The sequence below is a fragment of the Mchenga conophoros genome, linkage group LG22 (assembly GCF_057382185.1).
Source record: "Mchenga conophoros isolate Kocher_MC1m ecotype Shallow Benthic linkage group LG22, M_conophoros_male_GT1.1, whole genome shotgun sequence".
NCBI classification, from domain to species: Eukaryota; Metazoa; Chordata; class Actinopteri; order Cichliformes; family Cichlidae; genus Mchenga; species Mchenga conophoros.
In genome coordinates, this window is record NC_140546.1 from 38,200,468 (window position 1) to 38,218,495 (window position 18,028).

At 44.4% G+C, this 18,028-nt stretch overlaps 1 protein-coding gene across 2 annotated transcripts; it reads left to right on the forward strand.

The window, feature by feature from the left end:
- Positions 1–1,626: 1,626 nt before the first annotated feature.
- Positions 1,627–17,408, forward strand: mgat1b (alpha-1,3-mannosyl-glycoprotein 2-beta-N-acetylglucosaminyltransferase b). Of its 2 annotated transcripts, none has more exons than XM_085263189.1 (3): positions 1,627–2,850; positions 8,737–9,954; positions 14,534–17,408. In XM_085263189.1, the coding sequence occupies exons 2-3, from the start codon at positions 9,088–9,090 to the stop codon at positions 15,230–15,232; spliced, it is 1,566 nt and encodes a 521-aa protein (XP_085119315.1). In that variant the 5' UTR covers positions 1,627–2,850; positions 8,737–9,087; the 3' UTR covers positions 15,233–17,408. The 2 variants fall into 2 exon arrangements, with proteins under 2 accessions (XP_085119315.1, XP_085119316.1); XM_085263190.1 differs by having other exon boundaries at positions 1,627–2,197.
- Positions 17,409–18,028: the final 620 nt, after the last annotated feature.

The window sequence follows — 18,028 nt, forward strand, 5'->3', positions numbered from 1 at the left end:
TTATTAACCTCAACTCCTCAGAACTTCTCTGCGCCCCCAGCGGTACATCCTTAATTAGATCACATAAGCAAAGAAAAGTAAAAACACTCCCAGGGATTCTACCTATTCATGAGCAGGTTGCACCGTTCTTAAGAAGTGCTCAGCCAAACACCCTGAGTGAGTGTAGGAAGACCTTTCCAAGCTTCTTCCCCAGTTGCAGCTGGGACAGGCTGCGCACACTCAGATGTACATACTTCCTGGCACATTTGTGATTGTGCCGAGCAGCGAGCCTTAATTTTAGCTGGAAAGTATCAGCTTTCCTAGAAATAAAGAAAGAACCTCGAGATTATGCCACAGTCCTCGTTCCAAACATATGCTGTTGAGTATTTGGTTATCTTGTTTAACCACTGAAGTGAGGAAACCTTTTTTTGTCACATTTATTCAAACTGTGTTTTAACTTCAAAGCTTTAGGGTTACATCTAGGTTACAGTTTGGTGCAGTTGTGATGATTTAGCTTTGGAGTTGGAGTACTGGAATAATTGCAGTCGGTGGAAGTTAATAACAAAAGGAAACAGCTGTTAGCCAAAGAGAAGTCAAGACGGTAACTGGAGGTCCATGACTTCCTGGATGAACACCACTGCCAGTACATAAAGTGGGTAAGTCTCCTTGTGCCCAAGATCTTGCATAAACCCAGTCTTGTTTTGGATTTGAAGGCTACACTGTAACTACCATGTGATGGCCTACGTTCAGCTCTCCAATCTAGTAAACAGCTTCAAAGTTACTGACATGAGTTAAACTCATCCACCTGATTTGTAACTTTAGTTCATTACCTGCTGACTATCAGTGTAGTAAACAAATGTAATGACTCACACAAGCATGAGGAACACCAAACTACTGAACTAGCCAGTTCCCGGACCGCTGACAGTGTGGGTCCACGTTAGGGCAGTACAACCTTGCAGCTGTGCTATGTCCCATTGGACAGATGTACTATAGTGACAGTCCCGTCACCATGGCCTGGATGTCACTACACCCTTTACAGAATTACAAAAAAACCTTCTGATAGGGCAAGACTTGTGTTTTTGTGTCTGTGGAGGTGAACCATTCTCCTGGAGTGATAAAGCTTTTCTCCTTTCTCTTAATTTGTGTGCCCAGAAAATGCCACTAAACCATTCATATTAAAAACACATATACATAAAAACACAAAAACTGTAAGAAAAACAGTGCAATGATTTACTGTGGCAGTATGTCATGCCTCCACTTCTAAAATACATCTTCAGGAGAGAGGAGGCCTGCCAGACGAGTTAGAGGATGCACGTTTTTAGTTTCTGTGTATAACAGAGGTACAGCACAGCTGGAAAAATACAAACCGTGGTTGGATGACTTACAAACTACTACTATTTTATCTTTAAGGTGATGCCCCTGTGTTTGTGTGTGATCATTTTTTTAAGTTTTAATGTTTTAAGTATATCTTGTAACATTTGCTCAAGTTGTGAATTTATTTAACTAACTACTATCCTAACCTTCCCTTGCAAACCACGCAGACGTTAGATGTAACAACTGAATTTCACATTCCCAGTAACACATTGAAGCCTACAAAGCAGTAGGTCCGACCTCTATGGAGTGTCTAAGAAAACCTGCGGCAACAAGTGAAGACTGGAATGATCAGAGAAAAGTGATTTTGTGAGCTGGAAAGATGTGAGTTTGTCAGGGATTAGACTTCGGCTCGGTTCGGGTCAACTCGGTTCTAAGCCAGTCGACAATCCGGAAGTGTAGTTTTGTGCAATCAAAAGAAAAATGCCATCAACACACATGGGAGGTAGTGGTCTGTGGAGTAAGTGAAGCCCCTGGCTGCAGGGACACAGAGAAGCGCTTCCCTCCGCAAAGTTTCTCCGTGGAGCACAGACCGCTAGCAGTCTGCCCCCTGCTGCGGAGCAGACACTGTAGCCGGCTAACATAGACAGCTGCTGGCGCTGGATACGGGAACGAGGCCGGGAAGATGACTGAACAGGAGGCGGATAAGGTGCAGAAAGTGATACTGGGGCCTCTGTGAACCCACTCAGAAATGTGCTGCTTAATGTCACACCATAAGAAATAAGAGGGTCTCGACTAGCTAACGTCAGCTAGCTCGCCAGCTAGCCGGTTAGTGCTGCAGCTCGATGAGCCTCAGTTCATTTGGAAATGCAAGCCTCGTTTAGCGGGCCAGCACGGCATGAGAGAGGTGAGTGACCCTGGATCCTGCCGCTGCATCCTGTCGTTGACTGGGGCGGCTGTTCAGCTAAAAAGCTGTCATTGTGGCTATTTGGCGTTAGCCGGCTTGCTAACAGCACGTCAGCGCAAGTGAACTGGTTAGCTGGCCGTGAGGATGATCGGTATGTGTGTGATGCTCAGAGACCGCTGTAGAGGGGACAGACACTGGGCACGGCCCTGCTGCATTTAACACGCACCGTGTCCTGTGCTTGAACTCAGCTTCAGCGACACTGGGCATATGAAGCGAACAGTTCAGCGACACAGACGGCTGCTGTGTGCAGAGTGGACGAGTCAGCTGAAAGCAGAACAACAAGTTTGTAGTGTTGGCAAACTAAGAGGCGTCGGCCGCCCTCCCAGTCCTTCCCTGCCAGCCCCCAGTTCACAGGAATCATGTGAGCCGAACACCGGTAAGCCCGGTCCGTGTCCGTTACTTCAGTAGGTTCGTGCCGCAGGCTGCTCTCTGTCATCCTACCAGTCAGCTCCACGTCGGCTGGCGGAGGGAGGAGGGGATTCACCGAGACTTTCAGCTGGTACACTTTGTGACAGGAGCAACAGTTTCTTCTTCTGCTCGGCTCCTCTTGTCGGCTTGAAGCCCTGCATGGCTGAACAGGACCACGACTTCAGGTACAGTTGGCAGTGAGTTTAACTTGCTGGGCTTAGTCTCTCTGACCAGTTTGTGTCTGTCTGTTCTCTCAAATTTGAGGCATTTTTTAATTTCAGTTGAGCTGATGATGTCTGACACTGTCCGGGACTCTTGACCCTTTCTTTAATAAGCTGTCTTTTGCAAATAATCAAGCTGCTTGATATATTAAACAGAGAGAGAGAGAGTCATCTGAGAAGTAGTCTCATGGATATTTAGCATAGGTAAACTTACAGAGATCATTATTATAGGAATCAAAAATACTCATAGCTATCTAATGTCACAGTGCTGTTAAAAGTACCTAGTACATGATTGAAAGCTTCAGATTGCAATGGTGAAGAGTTAGAGAGACAAGCCTTACCTTTAACCCCATTCTCAAGTCCACACAGCATTGAACTCTAAATTGGTTTGTTTTGCATATAGGTGGGCGTCTTTGATCGAGTTTTCCTTAGCAAACTGTTTTCATACACAGGTTCTTGACAGTATTGCAAGAATGAGGCAGAGACATGTCTTGATGCATGTTCAAATCCCCAAAAATGCATTCTGTTCATCTGGACTTAGGAGAAACGTTTCGTCACTCATCCAAGAAGACTGGTGGTTCAGTCCCGAGCGACTCTAGTCTTCAGTCTGCATGTCAAATGTCCCGGGCAAGATACTGAACCCCAAGTTGCTCTCTGATGAAGTATGAATGTTTGTAAAAATATAAATTAGAAAGTGCTTGTGTGAATAGGTGAATAAGAACCGTTGTATAAAGTACTTTGGCTGCTCGAGTGTAGTAGAAAAGCACTATATTAGAACCAGTCTACTCCATTACAGGCTGGTTTTCAGCTCTAGTCCCAGGCAGATGGACAATTTTTAAAAAGCTATAAACACAAATGTATTTAACAATGGCTTAATCACTGTTACAGATAATCACAACTAATATATATTGCTGTACAATGTTAACATTTAAGAGATTAAAATGCAGTTTGAAAGAGAATTAGTACTAACTAGCTGGCAGCCAAAATCAACTTTTAATCTTGATCCAGCTGTCTCCAGCTGTTGTGTTCTCACGCTTACCTCGGTCATAAAAAGTTAGGGTTGCTGTGCATGTTTGAAAATTGTTGTATTGCTTTATACAGTTAAAGCAAAACTAAATTGAAATGAAATAAATATAAATGTTACTGAAGGAAATAAGATAAGTGAAACATGAGAGAAGTTTACATTAGTCAATTAATATACTCATTTTCCAATTTCATGAGAGATTTGCATGAATAGTTTATATATTTCCAGAACACGTTTTACATCAAGTATTCTTTGCACAGTTTGATATTACACCTCTCATTTTATTGTCACTACAATATAATCTAACATTCATCTTTTTCCACTTAAAGTTGCCATACATATAAGACCAAGCGCCTCAAGGTGCTTTACGTTGTAGTGCAAAAACCTACAGTACTGTAAAGTATAATCCCCAAATATTGTGAGAGTATTTTAAGCTCTATAGAGGGCTGTCACTGCATTCTGTCATGTTTTTATATGCCACGTAGCTGACATCTATCACTATAGCCGTCTTACTCTGCTTGTTCATCGCTACTATTTCTGGTTGGTTAGCCACCACCAATTTTTCCGTCTGTATCTGGAAGTCCCACAGGATCTTAGCTCAGTCATTCTCGACCACCCTAGGGGGCGTCTCCCATTTTGACCTCGGGACCTCCAGGGGTTTCCATGCTTCTGACACTCACTAGTTCCCAGCCTCCTTCCTTCCGCCTAGCACACAGTCTCAGGGTTCTGGACTTGGGGTGAAACCCTGTATGGAGGAGGAGCTTTCTTGTCTTGATGTTAGTAGCTTCTATCTCCTCCTTTGGCCAGGATATTATCCCAGCAGGGGTACCTGATCATGGGCAGGGCGTAGGTGTTGATAGCCCAGATTTTGTCCTTCCCATTCAGCTGACTCCTCAGGACTTGCCTTACTCTCTGCCTGTGGGATTCACAGGTACTTGTAGCTGTCCTCAACGTCTGCAATGTTGCCTTCTGGTAGGGCTGTCCCCTTACTTCTGACTACCTTCCCTCTCTTTGTTACCATCTTCTCCAGTCTGAATGACATGCCGATGTCATTGCTGGTAGATCCTGGTGGTGTGGATCAGTGATCATTCACTCCTGGCATACATCTTGATGTCAACCATATAGACGAGGTGGCTGATGATGGTGGCTTGCTCCATTCCGTAGTCGGTATCCGTAGCCAGTCTTGTCAGTTATCTCACTGAGAGGGTTCAGGCCTAGGATTTGACAGGACAAAGCATTTGATGGTTACTTGTGCTATTGGCTTGAAGTTGGCTTCTAGTGTTGTTCGCAACATCCCCATTGAGTTCCTGATGAAGCATCCTGTCATAGACTTTCCCGGGGAGGCTAATGAGCGTGATCCCCATCATAGTTGGAGCACACCCTCAGGTCCCCCTTCTTGAAGATGGGAACCACTACCCCGGTCTGCCAATTCAGAGGTACCACCCCAGATCTCAACGCAACATTGCAAAGACATGTCAACCGAAACCTTACAACATCCAGAGCCATGAGGACCTCAGGGTGAACCTTATCCACCCCATGGGCCATGCCACCATGGTGTTGTTTAACTGCCTCAGTGACCTTACCCCGAGTAATGCTTAGGTCATCCCCAGACTCTGCTTCCCTAACCCTATCCCACTGAGACGTCTTAATCCTACGGAAGACGTCCTCCGAGTATTCCAACCCCCGACAATATCATCAGTTGAAGTCAGCAGCACTTCACCCGCGCTGTACACATTGTCGGTAGAGCACCGCTTTCCAAAGTTGTTTTTCCATGGCTTCACCAAACTCCCACCTGAATTTTTGTTTCAGCCATTGTGTGGCTTGGTCTGCCAGTGTCACGGTCTGCGGGGCAGACCATAGAGGTGTGGGGAAGATAGGACCCAAAACGCAGGACTCTTCACCGCAATGGTGCGTTTATTGACAGTGTAGGAGAAATAACAATAAATCCCCGTGTGCTCCCTTGACTCCCGTGCAGTGTCTTCTCCCAAAATCCGTGTCTTGGTGCTCTCCGCTCCCGTGTTTTCGCAATCCCCGTGCTCACTACCCTCCTGTTTCCACGCTCCTCCTGGGGGAAAGAATACCAGAGGCAGCCGTCAAGAAACATGCTCTTGCAGGTATGCACACACTGATTTAAACCTTAGTCAAGACACTGACGTGGAGTCTTATGCAACAATCCAGCGTCGAGGAGCGCTCAGCCAAACTGTTAAATAGCTCCCCGACGAGGCTTGATCGACTTCAGGTGTGTGCGCTTCTCCTCAGGTGTGGCCAGGCTCCTGACTGCCACGCCCAACAGGGCTGAAGAACAGGTGCTTTGCCACACCCACCTACACACAAACATAAGGAAACAGAGGACAGAAGCACCAAAAATACACATGTCCATGCTTATTCACAGACTGTGGGTCCTTCAGACCCAGGTCCGTGACAGTCAGTACCCATCGGCTGCCTCCAATGTCCCAAAGGCTAATCAAGCTCAATAGGAGTCCTTTTTCAGCCTGATGCCTCCTTTCACCTCCAGTGTCCAGCAGCTGGTTCGGGGGTTACTACCACGACAAGCACCAACCACCTTGCAGCCACAGTTCAGTGCAGCAGTCTCAGTCCATTTGGACTCAATGTCCCCAGTCTCACTCGGAATATTGTTGAAGCTCTGCTAGAAGTGAGAGTTGTACACTGGGACCTCTGTTAGGTGTTCCCAGTGTACCCTCACTATACATTTTGGGGCACCAGGTCTGTCCAGCATACTCCCCCTGCCACCTGATCCCAAAGACAGGACTCCAAGAAGCCCGAGTACTCTGAACTGTTGTTTGGCGCATAAGTGCAGACGACAGTCAAGACCCGTTCCCTGATCCAGAGGCGCAGGGAACAAACCTTTTCGTTCTCTGGGAAAAACCCCCAATGTAAAGGCATCAAGCCGAGGGGATGCCAGGATACCCACCCCAGCTTGCTGCTTCTCACCAAGGGCAAGTCCATGCTGGGGCCGAGTTCAGCCCTGCTTCTGGAGACTGGTTCCAGAGCCTAAGCTGTGCATTGAAGTAAACTCGACTGTGTCTAGCCAGTACCTCTCAATGTCATGCACTAGCTCAGGCTCCTTCCCCATCAGACGGGTGACGTCCCCATTTCCAGCCTCGGTAGCCAGGAATCGATCCTCCAGGGTCCCTGCCCTTGGTTGCTGCTTGACACACACAATACACCCAACCTCTACGGGAACACCCAACCGTTCAATCATAAAGAATCAAACAATAAATGACAGTTTAAGAAACCGGTCTTCAGTAACTATAGTGTTTTTTTCATCTTGAAAATCAGTATTGCTCATCCAATCATCCAGTATAATATAAAGTGAATAGAAGAGTCTGTTGTGTTGTACTGTGGTAAGTTTGGATCTGTTGACAGAGTGCACATGGCCACTAACCATAACCATTTCTCACTCTGCAGGCATGACACTACACTTTAACTTGTTTGGCTGGAACAAATGTGGGGTAAACTGAGAATGTGACAGTAATGGGTAGCACCTTTATCTACCCACCTCTCTGCTACCTTAGAGAACTGGCTTCATCCTGTCAGAGCACAGGCTTATGTTTGTCAGTGCTAATTGGTTTAGGTGTTTCTAATGCTAAGAAGTGACCTTCATCCGCTCGCTCACTTACTAAATTTATTCCTCTGTTACTTTGAAATAACAGAGAAAGCTTGTCAACATTCAGGTTTATTGGACTGGACATTTAGTTTTAGATGTCTTTAATTTATGAATACTGTTGGTGTCCAGTTGAAGTTGTGTACAGGTCAGTTTCACATGTTGACTAAAACATCAGCCAGAACCTCGGTGTGACCACTCTGTCCTGCCAGAGGCCTTTACTATCAGTTCTTACCGGGGTATATCACCATGATAACGTGCTGCAATCCTCATCTTCCCTGGAGCAAGCTGTGTTCCAGGTTAGAGATCAACAGGGATGAAATCACTGCCTACTGACTAGTGAAGTCTACGGAAAATAGCATCACCATTCCTGGAAGATCCCTCACACCTCTGCAAACTGAGTAGTCTAAGGTTTTCTGATTTAAGTCACCTTAAAACTACATGATTGTGTCCTTTGCTCATATTGCAAGAATCTAAAAGAAGAGCTTGTTTTGAAGGGTTTTTTTCCCCACTAGGGCAGGGCAATATGGCCAAAAATATTTATCACGATATATTTGAAAATTTACCATAACAATATAATTGACGATATAATTGACACTAGACAAAATACTTTACAACTCCACTACTTTATTAGTGCAAAGAAACCCCATCAATGTATTTTCACTTAAACAAGCAGCTGTTTTTATGTGCATTACAAAAATTGTGCTTTGGTGTGTATCTGACGGACAAAAGCGGGGTCAGTTCCTCAACCCTGGAAGTTGCAGCATTTTTACAAACCAATTCTGGTTCATCTGTTTCATTCAAAGATCCACTTTCGCTCTTCTCATTCTCCGTCGCCGCCATGCTTTTTCCGCCATGTGCGTATGAAAGCAAAGGCACTGCGCATGCCCGTTTTACCCATATTCTATTGTGATATTTCATTTTCTTATCATTGCCTAACGTTATACCGGTATTACCGTGAACGATATGATATGACCCAACCCTATTTCCCACCATCTTCCTGTATCCTCAGCAGTGACACCAACCCTCTGCATGCCCTAGTTGACTCTTCCGCTGGGCGAGGAATGGTCTTGATCTTGTTGTGGGTTTAACTGACAGTATAGCTGCTTTTGTTTTACAGAGACACATATACAGTACACTTATGAAATTCTCAAATGACCTACAGTCACCAAGCTGAATGTTTCCCTTCTCTTTTTTTCAGGATGGTGGAAGGATAACATTCAAGGAGTTGCACTCCCTCCACCCAAAGTGACCTGTCTTCTCCTTTTGTCCACTTTCACCTGCAGTCCATTTTGCTAGCTGCAAGCTTGCTGACCTGACCTTATGGGATTTCATAGACTGCATGTATTCCACAGTAACATCATATAAATTCCTTTTAAATTAGACATTCCTATAGCAGACACCCTCCTGACTGAAGGACAGAATGAAATAAGTACAGAATGGTGGGATATTAACTCCCTGCACATCCAAAATAGTCACCTTGGTCTGTAGGATTCATACTGGTATCGCTTGTTCCTTATCAACCCCACCCCTTTTCTAGTGTTATTGGGCCATGGTTCGCAAGAAAAGCTCTTTTATACTATGCGGTGCTTTCCTGTTTGTCGCCTGGAATGCTTTGCTTCTACTTTACCTTTGGGGTCGCCCTCCCATGGGCCACCTAGGAGAAGGCGGTGGAGCTGAACCAGGAGGAAAGGAGGAGTGGGGCATGGTCAGAGGTAAAGGAGGTCAAGTTAACCTTGCTGGGGAGGTCATCCGACTGGCCGAGGAGGTTGAAATTCAACTTGACACCCAGAAAAAGCTATTAAAGCAAATTGAAAGTCACAGGGCGGTGTGGGCTCGGCAGAAGGAGATTGGGAAAAAGCAAACTGATAATATCAAAGAAGTAAATCAGATTGTTGACCAGCAGCAGAATAATCCAGTTCCTCTCATAAATGATGTGTATGTTGGGGACCAAGGTGAAATAAAACACACACAGAGGTCTGTTGCTACAGTAGCTGCAGGCTCCAATATAGAACGGCATCAGGCCACTGATGTAAAGGAAGAGGTTGCTGAGGACAATAAAGTAACAGCTTCTGTTTCTGGTCCACAAGTCATCATTCCCATTCTGGTTATTGCCTGTGACAGAGTGACAGTAAAGCGGAGTCTTGACAAACTGATACAGTACCGCCCTTCTCAAGAACTGTATCCAATCATCGTCAGCCAAGACTGCGGCCATGCTGAGACGGCTCGTGTGATTGGCTCATACGGAGAAAAAGTAACGCACATAAGCCAACCAGACCTGTCGGACATCAGAGTCCGGCCAGAACACAGGAAGTTCCAGGGGTACTACAAAATCGCCCGACATTACCGCTGGGCACTCAACCAAGTATTTCACACATTCTCGCAGTCTACTGTGGTCATTGTGGAGGATGACTTGGAGGTGAGTGCTCTCAGACATCCACATTATTGTCATGGTATTGATGATGGGTGTTTTGATGCATGCTCAGTCATCCAGGTAAGTAAATCTCCAAAAGTTGATTCTGTTCATCTGGACGTAGCGTTTGGGGGAGAAACGTTTCGTCATCATCAGGTGACGTCTTCAGTCTCAGCTGACTGCAGGTTTCAATCTTATAAACAGCACATCTGCATAATGACTGAAACCAGCCCACTGAAGGAACAATGGGCTGGGAGGTCAGTTCCTTAATCTTAATTATGCAAACTCTCATTGATCAACAGCCACTGACCTGTAGGTGTAAATAGACTGCAGAGTCCTGGCAAGCGGATGGCACAACACAGGAGAGCCACCTCGTCAGGCCAGGACTCTGCAGTCTATGCACACCTACAGGCCAGTGGACACTTTCAATGATGAGGATGTAACATCCTGGACAGGGAGGAACGCTGGTTTGAGGGCGGAGTCAAGGAGGCCATTTACGTGAAAAGGGAAAGACCATCTCTGAATGGAGGAGGGGCCTAAGGGTGCATCTGTCACCATCTTACAATGCTGTGATTGCAGCCATTCCCCAACTCCATGTTAATGGTGCTCATGGACATTGATCAGTGGGTTTTGGTCAGTGGTTGTTGATCAATGAGAGTTTGCATAATTAAGATTAAGGAACTGACCTCCCAGCCCATTGTTCCTTCAGTGGGCTGGTTTCAGTCATTATGCAGATGTCCTGTTTATAAGATTGAAACCTGCAGTCAGCTGAGACTGAAGACGTCACCTGATGATGACCAAACGTTTCTCCCATAAAACGCTATGTCCAGATGAACAGAATCAACTTTTGAAGATGATGAGTGTTATTTTGCTGTCATTGTATCATTTTAGCAGCAAAGACTTCAGTAGACTTGTCATCCTCTTTTGGCTAGTCCCTTTATTAGGGGTCACCACAGTGAATGATCTGTGGCATATGCTAGTTATAACCGTGGTCGCACCCCAAAACCCATATTTGATTTAAATGTGACAGATAAAAGCGTTTCATCCTTGTGCACTTCTGAGCAGCTTATAGAGCATCTACTGTGTACAATTTACATAGTGTCTCGACCTTTTTGGAATCGAGGGTTATATTTACATGACTACTCAGAACCTCAGGTGGGAAACAACTTGGTATATCCTATTTCTAATGTTGTTCCTTTACATTTTTACTGGTGCCACTTGTGCCTAATTGAATTTGTTCTCCATAAGCACACAGTGGTCTAAGTATGACTGCACTTAAATGATTCAGAGAGTTTCTGTATAGAAGAGTGATCTAAAATCTCTCCTGAGATGTGTGTAGACCTGGTGACCAACTAAAAGGAACGTCTTACCGCTGTGGTGCCAACAAGGGATTCTCCCTCAAGCGTTAAGTCATGTTTGCTTGGGGATCAAATGCTTATTTCACTCAATGGCCTGCAACTTATTTGATGGCTTTTATGTCATTTTTGGTTGATATTCTGCCTCTCTCCGGTAAAAGTGAAACTACCATAGAAATTTCAGACTGTTCTACAGAATTATTACCAGCTCTGCGCATGCTGTTGATCCGTGGAGTGTTCTCAGTTTTTCACACATTGTTTTTGCATTTTGGTTCAGTTTTAGTTAAATAAATCATGACACTATGTAGTATGTCGTGGTATGTGTTGTTGTCCATTTCAGGTTGTATTTATCCAATCGTAAGGCCTGCTAAGAACTTCTTTCTTAAGAACTGACCGCTTTAAAGTACAAATCCGTTCTGAAGTAAAAAGCTTCGTGTGACACAGAAAAGTTGTGGTAAAAAGAGGCTCTGCAGTTACAGCAGTATAAAGTAATTTCAACCAGCAGCTCTGGAGAAACTGAGCCCTGGGGAAAAATCTGGCTTTACTTATGTAGCTGGTATCTACCAGTTTGCTCTTTTGATGTTTCAGGCAGGTCGTGGAATGAGTCTGTTCTTTGCTGAATGCTTTGTCTTTAAGAATAAAGAGTTTAAGTGAATGGATCTTTTACACTTGGTGTAACACACCACTGGATTACTACACACTGTATGTGCGGAAGCTATCGTTCAGATTTTAGTGTTTTGTGGACTTTTCTGTTTAATAATAGACCTCAGAGGTGAATATGAATGATCAGGAATGATGCTGTGGTCCCAGGCTGGTCTCAAAGCAGAGACCCTTGTTCCTCTACGACTCCCCCCATTAAAATCTGCTTTAGTTGTTTTGTGGGGGGAAACTATTTACATAACAAGCATGTGATGTCTGAGGCAGCCCAGTTACTGATCTTTGTACATGGGATAGGGAAAGAGTTGGAGATTAAGGTGGAACTGGGACTGGAAGATCACGGACGCAGCTGCATGCTCCGATAGGTTGGGGCTGAAATGGGACAAAAAGGGAATGTTTATTCATTGATTAATTAAATTGTTGGTGTTTTTACTATTTTTATTTTTTATTTTCATTGTCTAACTGCAATATCTGCCAATAACACCAGAAGAGAGAGAATTATTATTGAACTATTAATGCTGAGTTTAACTTACTGGTGCAGCCCTCCACAACAGTTTGTTTTCCTCTCATGTAGCCCCTTGGGAAAATTCATTACCCAGTCCTCTAAATTAATAGTTGGTAATTAATAACAGCTAGTGTGTTTGATCCCTACCCTAGGTCAAGTCAAGTGGCTTTATTGTCCTTTCAACCATGTACAGTGGTACAGCACAGAGTGAGGCGAGACAGCGTTCCTCTAAGATGAAGGTGCTATATATAACAGACAATCAGCACAGGACTACAGAAAGTGCAAGTGTGCAAAAATTACAAAACCAGTGCAACACCAGACAGGACAGAACGATGCAGACACGCAACAGTCCAACAGGAAAGTGCAACAACCACAGTGGGTTGTGCAAAAAGACTGAGCATTGTGCAAAAGGTAACTGTGTGTGTGTGTGTGTGTGTGTCAGTCAGTCCAGTCACTGAGTGTTCGAGAGTCTGACGGCCTGGGGGAAGAAACTGTTCCACAGTTTGGCAGTGAGGGGCAGGATGCTCTGGTACCTCTTTCCAGAAGGCAGCAGGTGAAGAGTGTTTGTGAGGGGTGTGAGGGGTCCTCCACAATGCTGGTGGCTCTGCGGATGCAGTGGGTGTTATACGTGTCCGTGATGGAGGGAAGAGAGGCTCCAGTGATCTTCTCGGCTGTTCTCACTATCACATTGTACGGTATTGCAATCTGATACGGTGCACTTACCATACCAGGCAGTGATGCAGCTGCTCAGGATGCTCTCGCTAGTCTCTCTGTAGAAGGTGGTGAGAATGGATGGAAGGAGATGGGCTTTTCATGTTGAGGGACCAGGAGAGGTTCTCCGGCAGGTGGACACCAAGGAATTTGGTGCTCTTGACGACCTCCACAGAGGATCCAATGATGTTAAGTGGGCAGTGATCTCTCCGTGCTCTCATGAAGTCAACAATCCTGTCTTTTGTTTTGTCCACATTCAGAGACAGATTGTTGACTCTACACCAGTCTGTTAGCTGTTGCACCTCCTCTCTGTATGCTGACTCGTCGTTCTTGCTTCAGTTTTCTAATTAGGTGCTGAGGAATAATTGTGGTGAATGCTGAACTGAAGTCTATGAAACGCATTTGTACATATGTGTCCTTAATGTCTCCATGGTGTGCATTATGCACATACCAACCCAACAGACAGGCACACCTCTACTGCATGAATATCACGAAAGTGACCAGTATAGGTAAGGTACATCATGCCAGGATCAAGTCTTCTGTCACGGAGCAATCAAACCTTTGATATTCGGCTGCAGGTAGCCTCGTTCTACTAAACACTAATCAGAATGCTTCATCTTGAATAAACTGAACGCTCATCAGTTTAGGTTTTTTTTTTGTTTGGTTTTTTTTTAGTTTTTTGTAGAATTATTAAGGACCTCATGTAGGACATTCAAGCATGAGAAATTATGCAAGAATTACAATCAAAAAGTTCTAGGACTGCAACCATGAAAATCAACTGATTTAAGAAGTCACAGAAATCAGTCCTGAAGTGAACATCAAGAACATCAAGATCTTCTCAGATGGCAAAGCAAAAAGTGAACGCTCGACTTCCGAAAAAACAATTAACATGGAGGAAGGGAAAATGTAAATGTCACATGTTGCATGCAAACTACAAACCAATAACAGCATTTGTAGGGTAACGCTGGGAATGAAAATGATGGGACTCAGCTCCCTGCTTCAGCTTTTGTCTGCTGTATTTGTTGGCTTGTTTATGCTACAGTACTTTCACAAATATGAATCTACAAAGCCAGAACATGCGCTGTCGTACACTAGAATACTCCTTTCAGGCCCGTTCGTTTTGTGGTGAGCAAACATTTAAATGGTTTCAGGTTGAACAGTAGTAGTTGTTGTTGGCTAACAGACTAGAAGAACAAAGGACATTTGGATTGGCATCTTGTCTGTGACCATCAGAGAAGAACAGATAGTAAAACAATGTCTAATAAATAGGTAAATAATACCTGGATCGTTACACTTGAGGCAGTGATTATGTGTTTGAAGCAGCAGAATTACTCTTCATCTGTCTCCTCTCTTTCAGGTCGCACCTGACTTCTTCGAGTATTTCCGAGCCCTGTATCCAATCTTGCGTTCTGACCCAACCCTGTGGTGCGTTTCTGCCTGGAACGACAATGGCAGAGACGCCTTGGTGGATTCGTCCAAAGCTGATCTCCTCTACAGGACAGACTTCTTCCCTGGTCTGGGCTGGATGCTGCTGAAAGAGATGTGGGATGAACTGGAGCCCAAATGGCCATCGGCCTTCTGGGACGACTGGATGCGTCAGCCGGAACAGCGCAACGGCCGCTCCTGCATTCGGCCAGAAATCTCTCGGACTATCACCTTTGGCCGGAAAGGTGTGAGCTTAGGTCAATTCTTTGACCAGTACCTTCGTTATATTAAGCTAAACACTGAATTTGTGCCTTTTACCAAACTGGATTTGTCTTATTTGCTAAAAGAGAAGTATGAGGAAAAGTTTAAAGAGGTTTATAGCGCCCCACTGGTAAAGATTGAGGATCTGCAACAAGGGGGCAGTTTAAGAGGACCTGGGCCGTACAGGGTGCAGTACTCCACCAGGGACAGTTTTAAAGTCTTTGCTCGAAATCTGGGAGTAATGGATGACTTAAAATCAGGAGTTCCTCGTACAGGTTATAGAGGTGTGGTCAGCTTCCTGTACCGTGGTCGAAGGGTGTTCTTAGCTCCACCAGAGGGCTGGTCGCAGTATGACACCAGCTGGAGCTGAGAGACCCAGACGCGGTCCAAATGGTGTTGAAGAGGGGACAGAGCCTTAATCAGAGGAACACCCTCTCAGACCAAAGAATACGGTGGACGCAGGAGTTCAAAGTTAAACGTGGAGCTGGAAGGCCGAGCTTCTAAAACTGACGCTCATTGAGGATCGGCACGTGTGGGCCACACAGACTTCAGAGCGGTCCCACTTTGGCTGAAGCCATTCCATCCTTAAACTAAACGGCTGCTGTCGGCGTGCCTTGCTTTCTGGGCTCATTTTGTTTGGTGTATTCTCTCTTCTTGTGACAAACTGGCCAAATATAGACTTGACATCACTTTCAGATGTTTGCAGCAGCTACTGGTAATCATGTCATTATCAACAGTGTGAGTGATGGTACACTGCAGTGGAGCCTGACAGGTATTGGATCAATGCAGTTTTGTTTTTTGGTGGGTCTTAGTTTTGGCTAGTCTGTGATGCAGAAAGAGTAAGCACTCTGCTAGATAAACTATGATAACACATTTGTAATGACTCCCCGAGCATTTTGCTATGAACATCATCAATTTGCACATACTAGACAAAAAGTAAGCAGATACTGTGAAATCCTAGAATCAGTCAGACTCTGCACTGAAAGCACACTAATCACCGTTCACACCTGGGAGAAAGAAGTGTCCTATGTAACACCTTATCCACCTCTTGGCTTCTGTAACGCTTGTAGAAGGCATCACGCATTAGATTGTATATAAAAGATGGACACACTGAAGCCTCGAGCTGACCATTTTAAACATCAGCTGAACAAAGTGAGGGGTCAATCTGACTGTGCAGTGTTTCCCTCCGCCTTCCTACAGCTCACAGATGTGACTACAGAGACAAAAGCAGGGAAAAATGATTTGTGACCATGAACCGATTGAAGTAAATAAACACAGCTTCAATTGTTTTTACTTCTTTCCCCTTGATTTCTGGGCTGGAGATCTTGCTGAGAAACTGAGGACCAATGCAGGCTCATGTGAAAATCAAAAGGTAACCCAACAAGTAAAGCATGCTGTGATTTATCCTCCTCAGAATCATCAGGAAGGTTTTTACTGAGTCCTTAAATCAAGAAAGAGGTTTTTCAAGTTTTTGTGCAGCTGCCCTCTGCTGGCCTTTGGAAAGAATGCAGGCAACACGTGCATCTTTTATATACAGTCTGTGGTAGTAAACAGGCCATTTTCAAAGTTTAGGGAGATCAAAACGGTAGGTTGGATTGAGGACTAACTGACAACAGTGCAGTACTTGCTTTACTGTCTCTCAGTCACGAGGCACAACATTTTTTACTCATGAGTGCTACAAATACAGAGGTGTGGATGCCAAATAACCAGATGTAGTCTGAATAAGGTCTGACGTCTAATAACAGTAATAATAGGTTTCAGATATAAAACAAGAGTGTACACCTGAATCTACTAAATATTGTTTCCACAAAGAATGAAGCTCTGGTGAGAAACCGCTGTTTTAGTGAGGAGGTGACATTGTTAGAAGCATTTACACGGGACAAACAGCAGGTGCGTGAGTGCACGAAGTCTTCACTATCAAACCAACATAGGCAACGAGACTCCACAGAGCCCGTCATCCTGTCGAACTCTGATGAACTTGTGTGAATAATGTTAAAGTGTAGTTTGAGAAGAAAGTGATACCTGCCCACAAACCATCACGTAGGTTAGTCTGTGGGGATGGTTAGTGGCTTTCCTGGTTCAGAAAGCTGCTTAAAAATAGAGCTCTAGTCCTGCTCGAGCAGACGTCTAATCTTAAAAAGAAAAACTTTGAAAACCTGTCACTCCAGTGTGAATCACAGCCATGCTTTACTGAAAAACACTACATTTCAGAGGGTTACAGTATTTTTCCAACACGCTCCCTTCAGGTGTGTCAAGCTGTAGGTTTATGAAGGACGTAAAGCTGCAAATTAACTTCAAATTTCACTGACATCATGATCGCCCTGAAACAGCTTCAAACTGCAGTTTGTAGAAACAGCAACCAGTGTTTGATAGTTTCTGCAACAGGAGGTCTGTGAGGTAGCTACAGATGATTATCACTGTACTGTAATTAGCTTTGGGAGATTATCTACATGATTGACTGATACCCACTTCTGTATGGTGATGTGTAAAACCACTGCCTGATGTTTATAACTTTATTACATTACAAATAAAATCCACTATTTTGATATTTGTCCATATATTGAAGGAAATTTTCAGTTCTCATATCCATGGGTGTCCACAGTGATCACTCCTTAGTTGGAGCGTAATAGCTGCACTGACTGAAGATCACACTAAAAAGCACACAGGGCACTACACCCTATGTGACCAGACCACGTCTAAAGAATGAAAAAAATACAGACATTATTGTGTGTTGTGCCAAACGAGCTGTGATGAGACGTCTTCGTTCAGCTTCCTCAGTTATTCAGTTGATTCATGGAGTTAAGGTGGCCGACGCGCTGTGAAAAAACCTTTGCATGCAGGACTGTCAGATACTCAAATTTAAAAGGTGCTGTTCACAAGTATACATGGTCCAAGATGTTGTCTTCAACAAGGCTTGGATTTAAAAACAAATATACAACAGATCATACTAACATGTTGAAAGTAAAATCACAAAGACTCACGAATCTAATCTCATTTTAACTCCAAATGATATTAAACATAAGAGATTCCTTTTGGAAAGGATGGATGGGTGTGTGCTCTAGAGAAGGAATCAAACTTCCTGTCAGCAGTTAAAAATCCCACATGCATGATATTATCAGGCTCCATTTACACCTATGCCGTGAATATTGGTGAAAGCACCGTTAAT